Raw genomic sequence first — 18,167 nt, 5'->3', positions numbered from 1 at the left:
ACACCAAACGCCAATCCTCCAGATAAGGAAACACTCCAGGAAAACGGCTGCAAATAGAAGTTCAGGTTAAACACACACAGTGTCAGTCAGCAGAGAAATTACCTGAATGGTAGTTGATTTCTCGGCGAGGAGGTGGAGTTGCAGTCCGGTCTTTGTAGTGGTGGTGATGGGTGACAGCTTGTGTTGATTGATGACAGCTGTCACCTCCAGCAAAGCCGACGCCCTCTCGTGCTTGGAGCCCGCACTCCAAGCAGGGCGCCATCTTGTGGTGGTGGGCCAGCAGTACCTCCTCTTCAGCGGCCCACACAACAAAGTACAACAAATTTATGCAAAATGCCTGGAAGACATTTGCACAAGTTGTTCGACAATATTACATGGAATATCTCTCAATAACTGTTCATTATGTATTCATCCTGCAGAAGGGGGATGAATTATAGAGTCTGATTGCAACAGATAGGAAAGCTCTCCTGTGGTGTTCTGTGGTGCAACTCAGTGGTCTCAGTCTATGGCTGAAGGTGCTCTGACAGGGTGTCAGTGTGGCATGCAGGGGGTGGGAGGTGTTGTCCAGGATGCTGAGCAGTTTCCTCAACATCCTCCTATCTGACACCTCTACCATAGACTCCAGCTCAACCTCCAGGGCAGAGCCTGTTCTCCTGATGAGCTTGTTGAGTCTGTTTGTCTCAGCTGCCTCCACAGCATAGAAGATGATGCCAGAGACCACAGAGTGATAAAACATCTGCACATATTTATGCAGACATTGAAATATCTGAGCCTTCTGAGGAAGGACAGTCGGCTCTGACCTTTCTTATACACAGCATCTGTGTTTACAGTCCAGTCCAGTTTGTTGTCTATGTGGACACCCAGGTACTTGTAGTAGTCCACAACCTCACCTCGCAACATCCAATCATAAGTGTTGGATTTCCAGTTAAAAATACACCACACTGAATTAATATCAATATTGCTTCCGTCACCTTGCTTTCTGATTGGCTACATGTCACATTCAGCAGGCTGCGTGCTCATTTGTCCTCAGGGCACACCCCACATGATGGGATATCGGGCCAAGACAATCCAACATTTTGAATATTCATGATTTGAGGTCTAAGCAGTCCCAGCATCCTTCCGAGCAGTCTACAGTACTCAACACACCACACACACTAGGAATATCTGATATGATTATCTTTAGCGCCATCACGAATAGTCGGGGCTTCCTTAAGATTGTAGTAAGGGGAAGATCGGGTCAGAAATTGGCATAAGTATCTTGCCATGTGAACCAGGAATAAAGGACATCTCCCAGGTCCGATATTTAGCCCAATTTCAGCCCCAGTTTTTTAAATAATAGCTGAAATTCATATTACCTACTATTTTATATCCAATTGTATACAGTTGTAACCGAATACAGCAGAGTATGTACATCTCCACTCAATGACTTTTTGTGCATGGTAAAATGCTACTTGCATGTTTTCCCTCACACTTAAAAAAAAAAAAATTCTGTTAAGATCTCAAAACAGTCTTCTACTGAAGAGTGCCACATGCTGTACAAGGGGTTCATATTGCTGCGGAGGATCAGAAGGAGGCTTCTGCTCAGAGAACAGTACGTCCTGATTACTGCCTATTGCACTTGATCATCCGCATTCACCTTTTAAACAATATTTCCCCCATCTACATTAAATAAATCCAATTATTCATGTTGTTTGGGTTACAATTTATGCCGACATTACAATTTTTTAAAAATAAACATGTTTAAAATGTTTCTTTATTGCTCACAATGTTCTACAATGCTACTACTTTTACCTGAAATTACACTCATTTACAGGCCCTGTTTGGGTATCAGGGGTTTTTTGTTGTTGTGCCAAACATGTACACAATGGGGTGTCAAAAAATTAGACAACAGGAGACTGCCCTAAGATCCAGGCTTCCAGGAGTGTTGAACTTGTTGAGACATTCACTTATCTTGGTGGTGACACTCATGGCTGTAGTTCCTCGTCCTTTGAGGTCAAGACACGTCTATGAAGAGCTTGTGGAGTCATGAGATTGCTGGACAGAGATGTTTGGTGATGCTGATATCTTTAACGAAGAACAAAAGTCCCATTCTTTCAGGCCATGGTGGTTCCTGACTTTACTGTATGGTTCTTGAACTAAGACAATAACTGGGTGTGTTCGGTGCTACAGTCGGTCTTTTTGGAGGATGTGTGAGCATTTTGTCAAATAAATGGTTACTTTTGAAGACTCAATGCTTTGGCCACATGGTGCAATTTCCACACATTATCCAGTACAAAAGTGCCTCAGTGTTGACGACTCCTGCAACTTGAAAAGCCCAACAGGACGCAAACATATGACCTGACTGTGGTTACTTTTCAGAGGTTGTCTGGGTTTGTTGCTATCAAGGACCCAAGCAGTTCCTAGAATTTTCCTCAAAAAAAAAAAAAAAGATTAGCTCCATGGTAACAACACAACAGCCATGGCAGGATCCACAAGAAATAAATACCTCACCAAGCATCCAATCCCGCCCATTTTGTGACAGAGTGCATATGAAACTTATTTTACCATTTTCAAAGTGATGGCTGATTTGATGTTTGGTTTGAAAATCAGAAGTGCGACACAAGACTACACAACAAATTTGTAATCAAAAGTGCATTATTGGATCTCTTGTTGGTATTGTTCAGGATTAACTGAAGAAGCTACTTGGATGAGTGGTGAAATCATGAAGTCCACCTGCTGTCATGTAAATGTTCATGCTCAGTTACCTGCATGACTGAGAAACATCATCAATAATGTTTTGAGGGTTAAAGTAATTAACATTTGCAGGAGTGCATATTGTCCCATTTAAAGTAGTGTTAAATTATTTTTTATCAACTTTGATTGACACTATAAGAGAGTTGATTTAACACTCTGATAAATCTCATGTAACATTATTTTGACGGGAAATATACTGTGTACACTAGCCACAGTTTTAAGCACTGCAAAATTTACTGTGCACGAACAAAACAAAATCAGGTTGTAATAAACCTACAAAATGTAACATCAATTGGTTTAAGAACATTAAAGGACACACACACACACACACACACAAAACAAAACAAAACTAATTGTTGTGTTTTGTGTATCGGTGCCCGATATTAACGTTCCACTGGTCGTTCAACGAACCCCCCCCACCATCCCCTGAAGCATACATAAGTCCCCCTGAGCCGTACGGGGGTTGTGTGGAGATGTGCACGGACTTTCGCTCGTCTTTGCACAACGACCGTGATGTACGCGTCTGACGCCAGCAAGGTGGCTTATGTTATTAACTTGCTTCGTGGTGAGGCACGCGCTTGGGCTACAGCGCTTTGGGAGCAAAACTCACGGCTCCTTACCTCTTATACTGGGTTTGTGAGGGAGTTCAGAACAGTGTTTGATCACCCTAATAGAGGAGAGACCGCTTCAACAGTGCTGCTGTCAATGCGACAGGGGCGCCGGAGCGCAGCCGAATATGCAGTCGACTTCCGCATCGCGGCTGCGAGGTCCGGCTGGAATAACGTTGCGCTCCGCGCCGCCTTCGTAAACGGACTGTCGTCGGTCCTGAAGGAGCACCTGGTAGCTAAGGAAGAACCGCGGGATTTAGATGGACTTATCAATCTCGTTATATGGTTAGACAATCGGTTGGAGGAACGCCGTCGGGAGCAAGACGAAGGACGTGGCCGGGCACGCGCCGTCCCTCTCCCTTCCGGGTCCGAAAAAGGTTCCGCCCTTCTCATGCTCCACAGCCTCACGCTCCGTGTGGCTACAGCTCCCCCTGCTGACGAAGCTATGGATGCGAGCAGGGCCACATTTAGCCCACCTATTAGACAGCGAGGCTGGCCTGTGGGGAGTGTTTGTCTGCGGTTCTAATGAGCACCCTGCAGAGAGACTGCCCCAAGTGGTTAAATCACCAACGCCCGCCCCTAGAAGCTGGGCCAAGGGTGGGCCAAGGCATTCACGTGGGACATACACGTATTTCCACACGACTCCCAGTTACAATCCTAAGCGGGGATTTAACCCTTCAAGCCCCAGCACTGGTGGACACGGGGTCAGAAGGAATCTGCTGAACAGCAGATGGGCAAGGGAGGTAGGGCTCCCTCTGGTGGCACTTCCTTTGCCATTGCAGGTGCGGGCACTAGATGGCACCCTTCTCCCTTTAATCACGCACAAGACACAACCTGTAACTCTGGTGGCATCTGGAAATCATCGGGAGGAGAACGAGTTTTTTGTGACTCCTTCTACCTCCCGCGTGATTTTGGGTTTCCCATGGATGTTGAAGCACAAAACCCGCTGATTGATTGGCCGTCTGGGGTGGTGGTTCAGTGGAGCGAAACCTGCCATCGGGTGTGTTTAGGATCCTCGGTTCCTCCCGGTTTACATGCTAAGGAGGAGGTCAAACTCCCTCCCAATCTGACGGCGGTGCTGGTTGAGTACCACGATCTTGCTGATGTCTTCAGCAAGGATCTGGCACTCGCCCTTCCCCCGCACTGTCTGTACGATTGTGCCATTGATCTGAATCCAGGCGTTGAGTTCCCGTCCAGCAGGCTGTACAACCTCTCACGACCTGAGCGCGAATCAATGGAGACCTACATCCGGAACTCATTAGCTGCCGGGCTGATCCGGATCTCCACCTCCCCGATGGGTGCAGGTTTTTTTTTGTGACCATCGGAACCTGGAGTATATCAGGACCGCCAAGCGGCTGAACCCCAGGCAAGCCCGCTGGTCACTGTTCTTCGAGTGTTTGACTTCCGGATCACCTATCGCCCCCGGGACCAAGAACCAGAGATCGGATGGCCTTGTCCCGGGTACACGAAGAGGAGGTCAAAACTGCGCTGTCGGATCCACCGGAGCCCTCCTTCCTGAGTCCACTATCGTGGCCACCCTCACCTGGGACGTGGAGAAGATCGTCCGGGAGGCCCTGGAAACGAAGCCCGGACCCGGGAACTGGACCTAAGAACAGACTATACGTCCTCACCAGAGGCCAGGGCTGCCGGTCCTAGACGTCTGTCACGGTTCCAAGCTCTCCTGTCATCCGGGGTGCGAAGGACATGGCAGTTGTCCGGCAGCGCTTCTGGTGGGGCGTCTATGTGAGGGCCGACGTCCGGGAGGTACATCCAGGCCTGCACCACCTACGCCAGGGGCAAGGCTGACCACAGGAAGGCCCAAGGACTGCTCCAACCGCTTCCTGTGCCTCATCGCCCCTGGTCCCACATCGGCTTGGATTTGTCACGGGCCTCCCCACCGTCCCAGGGCAACACGACCATCCTCACGATAGTGGACCAATTCTCCAAGGCGGCCCACTTCGTGGCCCTCCCGAAGCTCCCTACGGCCCAGGAGACAGCGGACCTCCTGTTCCACCACGTCGTCCGTCTGCATGGGATCCCTACTGACATTGTCTCGGATCGTGGTCCCCAGTTCTCCTCACGAGTCTGGAGGAGCTTCTGCCGGGAACTGGGGGCCACCGTGAGCCTCTCGTCCGGGTACCATCCACAGATCAATCAATCAATCAATCAATTTTTTTTATATAGCACCAAATCACAACAAACAGTTGCCCCAAGGCGCTTTATATTGTAAGGCAAGGCCATACAATAATTATGTAAAACCCCAACGGTCAAAACAACCCCCTGTGAGCAAGCACTTGGCTACAGTGGGAAGGAAAACTCCCTTTTAACAGGAAGAAACCTCCAGCAGAACCAGGCTCAGGGAGGGGCAGTCTTCTGCTGGACTGGTTGGGGCTGAGGGAGAGAACCAGGAAAAAGACATGCTGTGGAGGGGAGCAGAGATCGATCACTAATGATTAAATGCAGAGTGGTGCATACAGAGCAAAAAGAGAAAGAAACAGTGCATCATGGGAACCCCCCAGCAGTCTACGTCTATAGGCACAGAACTAAGGGATGGTTCAGGGTCACCTGATCCAGCCCTAACTATAAGCTTTAGCAAAAAGGAAAGTTTTAAGCCTAATCTTAAAAGTAGAGAGGTGTCCTGTCTCCCTGATCTGAATTGGGAGCTGGTTCCACAGGAAGGAGCCTGAAAGCTGAAGGCTCTGCCTCCCATTCTACTCTTACAAACCCTAGGAACTACAAGTAAGCCTGCAGTCTGAGAGCGAAGCGCTCTATTGGGGTGATATGGTACTACGAGGTCCCTAAGATAAGATGGGACCTGATTATTCAAAACCTTATAAGTAAGAAGAAGAATTTTAAATTCTATTCTAGAATTAACAGGAAGCCAATGAAGAGAGGCCAATATGGGTGAGATATGCTCTCTCCTTCTAGTCCCCGTCAGTACTCTAGCTGCAGCATTTTGAATTAACTGAAGGCTTTTTAGGGAACTTTTAGGACAACCTGATAATAATGATTACAATAGTCCAGCCTAGAGGAAATAAATGCATGAATTAGTTTTTCCAGCATCACTCTGAGACAAGACCTTTCTGATTTAGAGATATTGCGTAAATGCAAAAAAGCAGTCCTACATATTTGTTTAATATGCGCTTTGAATGACATATCCTGATCAAACATGACTCCAAGATTTCTCGACAGTATTACTAGAGGTCAGGGTAATGCATCCAGAGTAAGGATCTGTTAGACACCATGTTTCTAAGATTTGTGGGGCCAGGTACAATAACTTCAGTTTTATCTGAGTTTAAAAGCAGGAAAATTAGAGGTCATCAGATGAACGGACAGGCAGAACGGGCCAACCGGAGTTGGAACAGACCCTCCGCTGTGGACATCCGCGCATCCGACGGCCTGGAGCAAAGCCCACCTGGCCTGGATCAGTATGCACATAACAGCCAGGTGTCTTCTGCCACCGGCCTCTCCCCTTTTGAGGGTGTGTTTGGGGTACCAGCCCCCATTATTTCCTGTGGTTGAGGGAGAGGTCGGTGTGCCCTCGTCCAGGGCCCCCTTCGGAGGTACCGTCGGGTGTGGGCGCACACGCCCGTATCTGCCTTATTGAAGGGCCCGGACGAGGGCCAAGGCCCATGCAGACCGCTGGCAGTCCCCCGGCCCCTGCATACCAGCCCGGGCAGGAGGTGTGGCTATCGACGAAGGACATCCCGCTTCAGGTGCAGTCACCGAAACTGATGGACAGGTTCATCGGACCCCTTCCGAATCCTCAAGGTCCTCAGCTGGAAGCTTCACTGCGGATCCACCCGGTGTTTCACATCTCCAAGATCAAACACACCACACCTCACCCCTCTGTGCTCCTGGTCCGGCGCCAACCTCCTGCCCGGATCATTGACAGGGAGCCGGCCTGGACAGTGCGCCGGCTCCTGACGTCCGTCGAATGGGCCGGGGGTTCCAATATCTGGTGGACTGGGAGGGGTATGGACCCGAAGAACGCTCCTGGGTGAAGAGGAGCTTCATCCTGGATCTGGCCCTCCTGGCCGATTTCTACCGTCGACACCCGATAAGCCTGGTCGGGCGCCAGGAGGCGCCTGTGAGGGGGGGGTCCTGTTGTGTGGGCCGCCAGAAGAGGAGGTACTGCTGGCCCACCACCAGAGGGCGCCCTGCCTGAAGTGCGGGCTTCAGGCACGAGAGGGCGCTGCCGCCACAGACACAGCCGGGGGTGACAGCTGTCACTCATTATCTCCTGACAGCTGTCACTCATTCATGCTTCATCATCTCACTCCATAAAACCCGGACGTCATCTCCACCTCATTGCCGAGATATCGTCGAAACCGTTCAGGCAGTATTCTCAGCCTTAACAGTAAACTGTATGTCAGTCTGAACTCTTATTTGCAGCTGTTTTCCTGTGGTGTTCCTTGTCTGTGAGACCGGTGTTCGGTGTGACCAGCGACGGAGTCGCTTCACACCTCTACCAGATAAGTGTTTGAGACAGGAGCTGCACGAGTGTGTGTGAGAGGTGGAGGTGGACTCTCCACCATTGTTGCTACTGGTGTGCACACACCCATATCTTATTGTCCTCTGCTTCCTGCCAGCAGTACCAGATCCGACCATCGAAGACGGTGGCCACCTGGGGACTCGGGACTTGGCGCTCCAGTATTCTCCGGGTTCGGTGGCGGAGGGAAATCGTGTGGTCCGGTTCATCTCAGGACAGACGTCTTCTATCCTCGAGCCTGCCCACACGTCACCCTTGTGATTGACTGTCTGTAAATTTCACATTCCTCTGTGTTGTGCTCATTCACAACAGTAAAGTGTTCATATTTGACTCTTCCATTGTCCGTTCATTTACGCCCCCTGTTGTGGTTCCGTGTCACTACACTTTCACACACTAATTCAGTCATGTGATGGTAAAATGTGGTTCATATGTGGTGCGTACCTTACTGGCACCGGGAAGTAGATGCAACTTGACATAAGGGTCCGAGAGCCCGTTGTGGTCCATTGGCTTGAGCCCTACAGAAGAAACAACAGCATGAGATGATGACAAGAAAAGACAACAGTTTTCTCACAATATTGTGTTGTGCACATTGTAGGATTGTCACCCCCCACCCCCCCAAAACTACAAATACTAATCGATACTAAATTTACTATCAGAGCAGATACTCATTTGCAACAGTATTGATACCATCTGTGGCGTCTTCCGCCTCCTCCATTAGTATCACAATGAAAGGTGGCTACAGGAACACAAAATCATGGAGCAGTATTAAATATGATACACTGTCTCTCTTAAGTGTCGTCTGGTTGCTGAAGCCGTGACTTCCAGGTCGACTGACAGCTTCGTACTAACGTCGCCTTCAAGACAACTTGGAAATCCCATGTTGGAAACTTCAGACAACTACACTGACTTGATGAACGCGGGCAAACAACACAAATGCACACAGTACCACATTCAAGCTTTGTTGTCTTGACAAGAAACATGTAAATAAGTTAAGTATTTTTTATTTTGCTCTACCTCAGACAAAGTTTCAGTTGCAGGTACTTTTACTGTTTTGGGAAGCCTTGTGACTTATACTCTGATGTACAATATATACAGAAAATTCACAAGTTTGTTATTAATAATAGTAATTATAATGACTATTTGTATAGAACTTCCCAAGAATCAACACACTGAACAAGATAAACTGCAATAATTAAAAGAATAATGCCAGTAATCAGAAATACACTAACACTATTCACAAAAATTCCAAATTAAAGAGCCCATAACACAGAAAAATGTGTGACTTATACTCTGGTGGGACTTACACGGTTTTTTTTTTCCTCTTCAAGAGGTATTTTTTGACAGGTGTGACTTATCCTCTGCAAAATACGTTGATTTTACAAAATGAAATCACGTTCTTGAATATTTGTGTTAATTGGTTTCCTTGGACCCACCTGATTGTTGTTGCCTTGGCAACACCCTGACCCATGTGTGGTGTTCATGTCCATCAGACAAACAGGTTTTGAGTTATGAAAACAGAAAAACCGTCTCGCTGCTCCTGGCTGAGCGACGATAATAATACATATGCATGAGCACATTTTCTTAAAGCAGATAAGCTCTGATTTAATGTTCTGTCACATCTGACTAGTAAGAAAAGCCTCCATCACACAAGGAAAAGGATTTATCATGAGCTCTGTGTCATTATTTTAATCGTTCTCATCTTTAGGTTTCTTTGTTTAATGGAGTGAAGAGACAAAAAACAAATCAAACGTGATGTGTGTTCATGGACAATAATCAGCAGACGTTTTAATAGAGGCGCCGGCTCGATGCCCGGCACTCAGCGGGAATAACTGGCAGCTAAATGACGCTCTCGGCTCTGCTTCTAATAAGGCTACAATACTCCACATCCCTTTTGCACAAAGCACGAGTGAAATGACTCTAATTTCTTTAGTCAAGTCTTATAACAAGTAGACAGCGCACAGTCTGTGTCCGACACAGCGGTTAGACAGTCTGATGCCTAACGTTATGACGCCACAGCATTTTTCCCAGGCAGGTTGAAGTTTTTGACAAAACAGTTTCAGGCCACATGGCTTATTACGTGATTTAAAACGAAATAATAAGCCTTACACAGGGCCCTATCATAAACCAAGTGACACAGTTGTCATCTTGGTGTCCAACACTGGCATCGTGCAATAAGCAAGCTCACTTCTGCTCATCCGTGCGGCCATGGGCGTGTTTTTAATGAGCGCAATGTCGGTGCATCACTGTCTCGAGGCAGCAAACTTCATGGCGATTGCACTATAGACCATGCCGTCAAAAACTCGGTCTAAAACCAAGTGCAGTGTATTTTCTGATATTTATAAATGGACTGCATTTATATAGCGCTTTTCCATCTGCATCAGATGCTCAAAGCGCTTTACAATAATGCCTCACAGTCACCCCGATGTTAGGCTGCTGCCATACAAGGCGCCCAGTGAACCGCGGCTGATGACACATGAGCAGGGAAGGCAGGGCGGACGGGGGACCGTTCGGTCGGCGACACCGTCTGGTCAATGCAAGTGGTTTTACTCCAGTAAGAGTTGATTTCACAGTGTGTTGAGTTGATTTAGCTCTATTTGCACTGGGATCAAATGCTATCCCAGCAATGTTTCTGTGTAGGCTCTCAGTTGTCCAGGTGGTTTCCATAGTAGAGAAGCTTGAATCTTCGACTGGACTGGGTTGCTTGACGTGAGGACGTTTCACTTCAAATCGCAGAAGCTTCTTCAGCTAAAATTCTTGCTCTGGTAGTCTGACTTCTGTCTTGACTCTTGTAGAGAAGAATAAACAGAAGCCACAAAAGCTGGAGTTTTAAACCTAACGAGACCTCTCCTACCGAGAGGCAGACTGCTATAGGCTAGTGACTAAACAATAGCTCTAATTAGCACCTATTGTGCTCTAGTTAGCACCCTCCTAATGACAGGGCAGCTGTCCCTCCTAATGATGGGACGGACCCTCTCCTGATGGCTCCCTTGACGACTCTCCTGATGACGTGAATGACTCATTATCATGAACAAAAGACTGAAACTGCTTTGACCTAAGTACCCCATTGTACACAGGGGACAAAGCATGTCTCAGACCCCCTCCCCGGTTAAGGCTGGGTTTCAACTGTTTCACATAGAATGCCTCCTTGACCCCTCTCTCAAACCATTTCTTCTCTCTGGCTAAGATTTTAACTTCCTTGTCCTCAAACGTGTGGTTAGTGTCGTTAAGATGGAGATGAACTGCAGACTGAGGTCCACTGGCGCCCTCTCTGCGGTGCTGGTATAGCCTTTTGTGTAAAGGTTGCTTAGTCTCACCTATGTAGTGTTCGTTACAGTTTTCCTGACATCTGATAGAATACACTACATTGCTCTGTTTGTAACTAGGGATCCTGTCCTTAGGGTGAACTAATTTCTGTGTCAAATAATCTTAGCCGGTTTAAAGTAAACTGGGATTTTGTGCTGTCTGAAGATCCTCTGTAGTTTTTCCCCTACTCCTGCTAAATAAGGGAGAGACACTCCTCTTCTTCTTGTCTCCGTCTCCTGTCTGTCTGGTCTCTTTGTTCTCTGGGACTTCTGCACTTTGTCCAGGGATCATTGTGGGTACCCACATACTGTGAGGGCTTTCCGGACAAGTTGTTGTTCTTTAGCCCTTCCCTCTGCAGTTGTGGGCACCTGTAGGGCTCTGTGTTGAAGAGTCCTGATCACCCCGAGCTTGTGTTCAAGGGGGTGGTTTGAGCCAAAGAGCAGATATTGGTCAGTGTGAGTGGGTTTTCTGTAAACCCCTGTCTGGAGCTGCCTGTTCTTTCCAATCATAACATCACAGTCCAAGAAGGATAAATGGTTGTTTCTGGCATCCTCATGTGTGAACTTGATATTGGAGTCCACCGAGTTGATGTGTTCTGTAAAGTCCTCAACAATAATAATAATAATATATTTTATTTGTAATGCACTTTACATTCATGGAATCTCAAAGTGCTTCAACCTCCTGTTGCTTGATTTTAACCCGTGTCATCGACATATCTGAACCAGTGACTGGGAGGGATGCCCGTGAAAGACGTCAAGGCTGTCTTCTCCACTCGCTCCATGTACAGATTGGCCACAATGGGGGATACCGGAGACCCCATCGCACAACCATGGATCTACCTGTAGTAATTCCCCCTAAACAGGAAATATGTGGTGTTAAGACAGATCTCCAAGAGTTGGCAGATGTGGTCTGGTGTGAGTTTGGTCCTTTCAAGTAGAGACACATCCTCCAGCAGTCTCTGCCTCACAGCTGAGACGGCCTCAGTGGTGGGGATGCAGGTGAACAACATGTCACATCAAATGACACTTTTGTTTCATCTGCCTCCAGCTGCAGGTCCTTGATCTTGTTCACAAAATCTTGTGTGTTCTCCACATGGTGGTCTGAGTTACCCACTAGAGGAGCCAAAATCCACTTGAGGTGCTTGGCCAAATTGTACATGATGGACCCTGTGCTACATACAATAGGCCTGAGAGGCACGTCCTGTTTGTGGATTTTGGGCGGTTCATAGATGCATGGAGCAGCGTCCCAAGGGTACAGTCTGTAGTATGCCTGCCTGTCGATGAGTCCCTCTTTCTCCAGGTTTTGGAGGTAGCTAATGATTTTCTTCTTATAGCCGGTCGTGGGGGTCTCTCTTCAGATGTTCGTATGTATTGGAGTCACTGAGCAAGTTGTTGTGTCTGATGTGTTCAGGACCACCGTGCATCTGCCTTTATCCGCTGGCAGGATAAGGATGCTTTGGTCCTTCTGCAGTGCTGACAAAGCTTTCCGGTCTTCTCCTGTAATGTTGGATGGAGGAGGCTTAGCACTGTTCAGCACTGCTGTGACTCTTAGTCAGAGGTCCCCAGCTTCTAACTCTGACAAACTGTTATGAGGTCTGTGAGAAAAGTATCCGACCTTTTTATTTTATGCAAAAAATATATGAATTTGATTCATATGTTTTTACGTCAGCCAAGCTTGAACCTTCATGCGCATGCGTGAGTTTTTCCACGCCTGTCGGTTGCGTCATTCACCTGTGGGCAGGCTTTGTGTGAGCTTTAAGGACGGCCCACAGTGGCGCACAGCTCGCCGCGCTCCAAGCCGCCATCGAGAGGCAGAAACTACAACATCATTTCTAAATGGATCGCTATGTGGAGCCGGGACCATCGTGTGCAATTTCTCTGGTTATCACAAGAACTGGAAATCAGCCATTTTCCGGCAGATTTCACTTTTAACAAGAGATTTTATCATGGAAAGCCGCGCGGATGAAGCGAGACAAAGGAACACCTCCGTTTCGGAGTATTAGAGGACAATTTGGGACATGCCTATCTCGGCTTTCAGTGCTTACCAGTCAAGTGAGTATAAGAGAAATTGTGGAGAGCTGGGCATGTCCCAACTTCAATCAATCAATCAATTTTATTTATATAGCGCCAAATCACAACAAACAGTTGCCCCAAGGCGCTTTATATTGTAAGGCAAGGCCATACAATAATTACGTAAAAACCCAATGGTCAAAACAACCCCCTGTGAGCAAGCACTTGGCGACAGTGGGAAGGAAAAAACCCCCCTAACAGGAAGGAACCCCAGCAGAACCAGGCCCAGGGAGGGGCAGTCCTCTGCTGGGACTGGTTGGGGCTTGTCCCCTGGCACTCCGAAACGGAGGTGTTCCTTTGTCTCGCTCGATCAGTGAATCGGTCCTGACGCGCGAAGCCTCCGCGTGGCTTTCCATGACAAAATCTCTTGTTAAAAGTGAAATCTGCTGGAAAATGGCTGATGTCCAGCTCTTGTGATAACCAGAGAAATTGCACACGACGGTCCCGGCTCCACACAGCGATACGTTTAGAAATGATGTGGTGGTTTCTGCCTCTCGATGGCGGCTCGGAGCGCGACGCGCCGTGCGCCATTGTGGGGCATCCTTAAAGCTGTAGTAACAGTCCTTATTGTCTGTGAAGCCCGTAAAATTTTCACCGAAAGCCAGATAAATTTTTCGAATGGTTTCCAGCTGCCTGTCTCTAACAGTTTCTGAAAAAATTCTGATGGAAAAAAGCCCAAATCATTCCGCCATTTCCTCGCAATGAAACAACGACGAGAGGGGTGGATCAGTGCTCACTCAAAGCCTGCCCACAGGTGAATGACGCAACCGACAGGCGTGGAAAAACTCATGCATGCGCACAAAGGTTCAAGCTTGGCTGACGTAAAAACATATGAATCAATCCATATATTTTTGCATAAATAAAAGGTCGGATACTTTGCTCACAGACCTCATATGTTTAATGGCTGACTCTACTGCAGTGATGTAATCTACAGTCGGTATATGTTTAGGGGTCACTGAGAAATTTAGTCCTTTAGCAAGCACATCCTTTTCTCTCTGTGTAAGAACCCTCTCTGAGAGATTCTTTACCCAATTTTCCCTGTTGTCACTAATTTGTCTGGGTGTATCTTTAAAACTACTCCCACTGAAAGTACGCCTTTTCTGCAATAAAAGGTTGTGAAACTTCCTGATTTGCCACTCCTTACTTTTTAAATGCTCAGCCATTTGAATTTTAACTATGAACTTTGTGATATTTATGGGCCTCTTCCTCCACTAAAGTTTCTAACCTTTTGTGCAGACTATCAAGATTATTTTGGAGGGCTAATATTTTAAAGTGAAGACTTCTAATTCTAATTCTAAGTATTATTATTATTGCCATCATTACTACTACTACGACTATTACTACTTAAAAATTGAGAATCACACATACATATTGTGTTGTGAAATAATACAATAATAAATAATTACAATAAGTATTATTATTTTTATTGCCATCATTACTACCAATACTACATTGCTACTTAAAATTGAATCACACATACATATTGTGTTGTGAATAATAATACTAATAAATAATATAATAATAATAAGTATTTATTATTGCCATCATTATACTACTACTACTACTACTTAAAAACTGAGAATCACACATGCATATTGTGTTTTGAAATAATACAGTAATAAATAATTACAATAAGTATTATTATTATTATTATTTTATTGCCATCATTACTACTACTACGACTATTACTACTTAAAAATTGAGAATCACACATACATATTGTGTTGTGAAATAATACAATAATAAATAATTACAATAAGTATTATTATTATTTTATTGCCATCATTACTACCAATACTACTATTGCTACTTACAAATTGATAATCACACATACATATTGTGTTGTGAAATAATACAATAAATAATAATAATAATAATAATAATAATAAGTATTATTATATTGCCATCACTACTGCCACTACTTAAAAATTAAGAATCACACATACATATTGTGTTGTGAAATAATACAATAAAAATAATAATAAATATGATTATTATCATCATGATTATTACTACTACTTTTACTACTTGTACTCCTTAAAAATTGAGAATCACACACACATATTGCGTTGTATATTTAGCGTTCAGCTGTTTTGCACTTAAACAAACTATGTTCCTGTAATATAATTTAATTGAGTCTGGTCACATTTTGTTGGCTGAAAATTCTGTCCAAGGCTGAATTTAGGTTTTTCTTTCTTTCTGTCTTTCTTCTTTCTTTTTTGAGTGTGCATGTAATTTTTAAATCAAACCTGATACTCTGCATGGTGAGCTGATAAACAGTGGAAATAACAAAAGTACTCTCAGACAAAAAAGCTGGAGTGTTTTGATATAAAACTGGGTTACCCTGATTTCATCCTCAATCTGAGTTACTGTTAATTATAATCAAAGACGCGTCCCTGATAAGTTCCGTAACACTTCAGAGGTGCTGCAGCAGCTTACATGAAATTAAAGCTTGCAACCCCAATCTCCATGAGAGCCCTGACCCCCGTCTCCTCAATCCTGCTTTTCATTTTCTGCTCCTTCAGCCGAGCAGCAGCACGGGCGAATGAAAGACGTAAAATATTCAGCTGCTTCATCCATGAGTTTTTTTTTTCTTCTGTTCTATAAAAATCAAACAGCTTTAAAATCAAATAAAACAGCTCAGATCTCAACATGCCTCTAAAATTGTAAGTCAAATCCATGTCATTGATTTTCACTCAAACGTGTTTTCTTCTTCGTTTGCTTGTCTTTTTTATGTCAGAACCATAATCTTTTATTTTTATGAATGCCTGGATTTAGAGAGAAAGATAGATCTTACAGATTATTGGAGTAGAGGAGCAGAACTGCTGCTCCGCACAGGTTTATAGCGCCCCCTTTGGAAAGTTTTAGCAAAACCACCAATCACAATGGCTTACATTAAAATAAGGTACAAAATTTCACATTTGAATTGTTAGCATGCCCACATTAGCTCCATGTGTACTTTGCTAGTTTCTGGTTTAATTCCGTGCTTTTAGATTTAGAAGTATTTGTTTTTACACTGCACATTTCCTCCACTTCTGGGTTCATACATCATTTGTTGAGTAACAGACTGGAGAAACGTGACCGGGGAAAGTTTTCTTATCTTGCTACCCGTCAGCCTTTATGACGCTGTTTACCACACAGGGTTATTATCATTACAGCTGATTGCAGACTTAATGTGCGTCTTCATCTGCTTCTATTGTTACCTTCAGCAAACACCTGAGCTATCATCGCTCATTTTCTCTGAATTCGGAGCGGGATGAAGCGACAGCTGTGTCACGCCGCTGATTGCGTGTGTGCACGCTGAATACGTCGTTGATCATAATTAGCGAGGGCGGCAGTAAATGACCACTGCAGAAGGCAGATGGGTTTCTACACACACCTCGTCTTACAAAACAGGCTCTAAATACTGTGAAATGAAGCGAGTGTTTTCATTTTGGGCTTCATGAGCTTTTTGTTCTCAGGCGGAAGTGAGAGGTGTTAAGCAGGAAGTGAATACATGCTGCAGTTTAAAGAAAAGCTGTGCACGGACAGTGCAGGACAGCGAGGCTCTAAATACAAATGATCTGAAAACACTTTACAATATTCATGAATACATTAAGAAGCATAAAAATGACTGTGTGGTAAGTGTTTATTAAGGGTACATTTTAAAGTATACATATTTAATAATTAAAGATACTCAACACCATTTAAATTATTACTATAGATTTAATTAGCTGTTATTACTGCATGAACTAACAGTGAATTAAGCCTCAGCTATATTAGCATTTATTATGTTTAGCAGATGGGGGATCATCAGTTTCCCTCGTGGGAGTCACTGAGGTAGTTAAACAACTCTGCAGTGGCAAAGCTGCTGCAGAGTTGATGAGATCGTCCAGAAATGCTGAAAGCTCTGGGTTTAGAGGGACTGTCTCTCATATGAGACGTATCTTCAATTGAGAACATTTGACTGTGTGCTGAACGTCCCACAGCCTGTATGTTTGGAAACATCCATTGATGTGTGTAATGATTTTTTGCACTTTTTCATTGAAAATGTTGCCTCCACAAGAGCTCTAATTTAATTGTCTTTGACCCCTCTGTCCCTGTTCCTTACCCAGTGGTCTTCAATGGATTTGAACCTGTGACTCTGTCACTGTTAGAGGATGTGGTGGCCCATATAAAACCATCAGGTTCTCCTCGTGATGTGGTCCCTCCCCACTTCTTTAAAGAAGTTTTTTCTACCTTAGGGCAGTTGGTTCTGACCATTATATAAATAGCAACCTGTCCTCTGGTGTTGTCTCCATAAGATTCAAACACGCAGTGGTACAAGCTTTGCTGAAGAAGCCTGGCCTTGAAAGCACCGTTTTAGCGAATTTCAGGCCAATCTCCAAGTTGCCATTTGTCTCGAAAATCCTGTAGAAAATTGTCTATGCACAACTAAAAACTTTCCTTGATGAGCACAACATTATGGAGGTTTGTCATTCTGGTTTTAAAATGTTGCACAGCACGGAAACTGCCCTTTTAAAAATTTAATGACATCTTAATGGCAAATGATAGTGGCAACTATGTTGTTCTTGTCCTGCTCGACTTGACCGCTGCCTTTGACACTGTAGACCACAGTATCTTGTTAAATTGTTTGCAGCAGCTAGTGGGCATTGGTGGTAGTGCCCTGGACCGGTATAGTTCCTACTTAGGAGACAGGACTATGAGCGTTGGTCTTGGGGTTTGTGAATTCTCCTCCACTCCACTCCACTCCTATACGGGGTCCTACAGGGTTCCAATTTGGGGACCCCGGTTTTCTCCCTGTACATGCTCCCCCTAGGGTCTATCCTCAGAAAACATGGTGTCTCGTTTCATTGTTATGCTGATGTCCCCCTGAGATAAAGTGATGCCTTTTCTCTCAAACCCCTGCTGTCATGTCTTAAAGATAGTAAAGCCTGGGTGGCCCTAAACTTCCTAAATTTTTTGTAAGAAAAAGAGATGATT

General features: G+C 45.2%; 1 protein-coding gene across 1 annotated transcript in view; it reads right to left on the bottom strand.

The window, feature by feature from the left end:
• The window catches only part of doc2b (double C2-like domains, beta), a 327,887-nt gene that overhangs the window by 61,420 nt on the left and 248,300 nt on the right, over positions 1-18,167 (bottom strand). Inside the window, exon 6 of the mRNA XM_034179040.1 lies at positions 8,275-8,348. Within this exon, the coding sequence (XP_034034931.1) occupies positions 8,275-8,348 (74 nt within the window). The remainder of the gene's footprint in view (positions 1-8,274; positions 8,349-18,167) is intronic.

The sequence above is a fragment of the Thalassophryne amazonica genome, chromosome 9 (genome assembly GCF_902500255.1).
Source record: "Thalassophryne amazonica chromosome 9, fThaAma1.1, whole genome shotgun sequence".
Classification (NCBI taxonomy): Eukaryota; Metazoa; Chordata; class Actinopteri; order Batrachoidiformes; family Batrachoididae; genus Thalassophryne; species Thalassophryne amazonica.
This window is presented reverse-complemented; position numbering and strand designations above follow the sequence as displayed.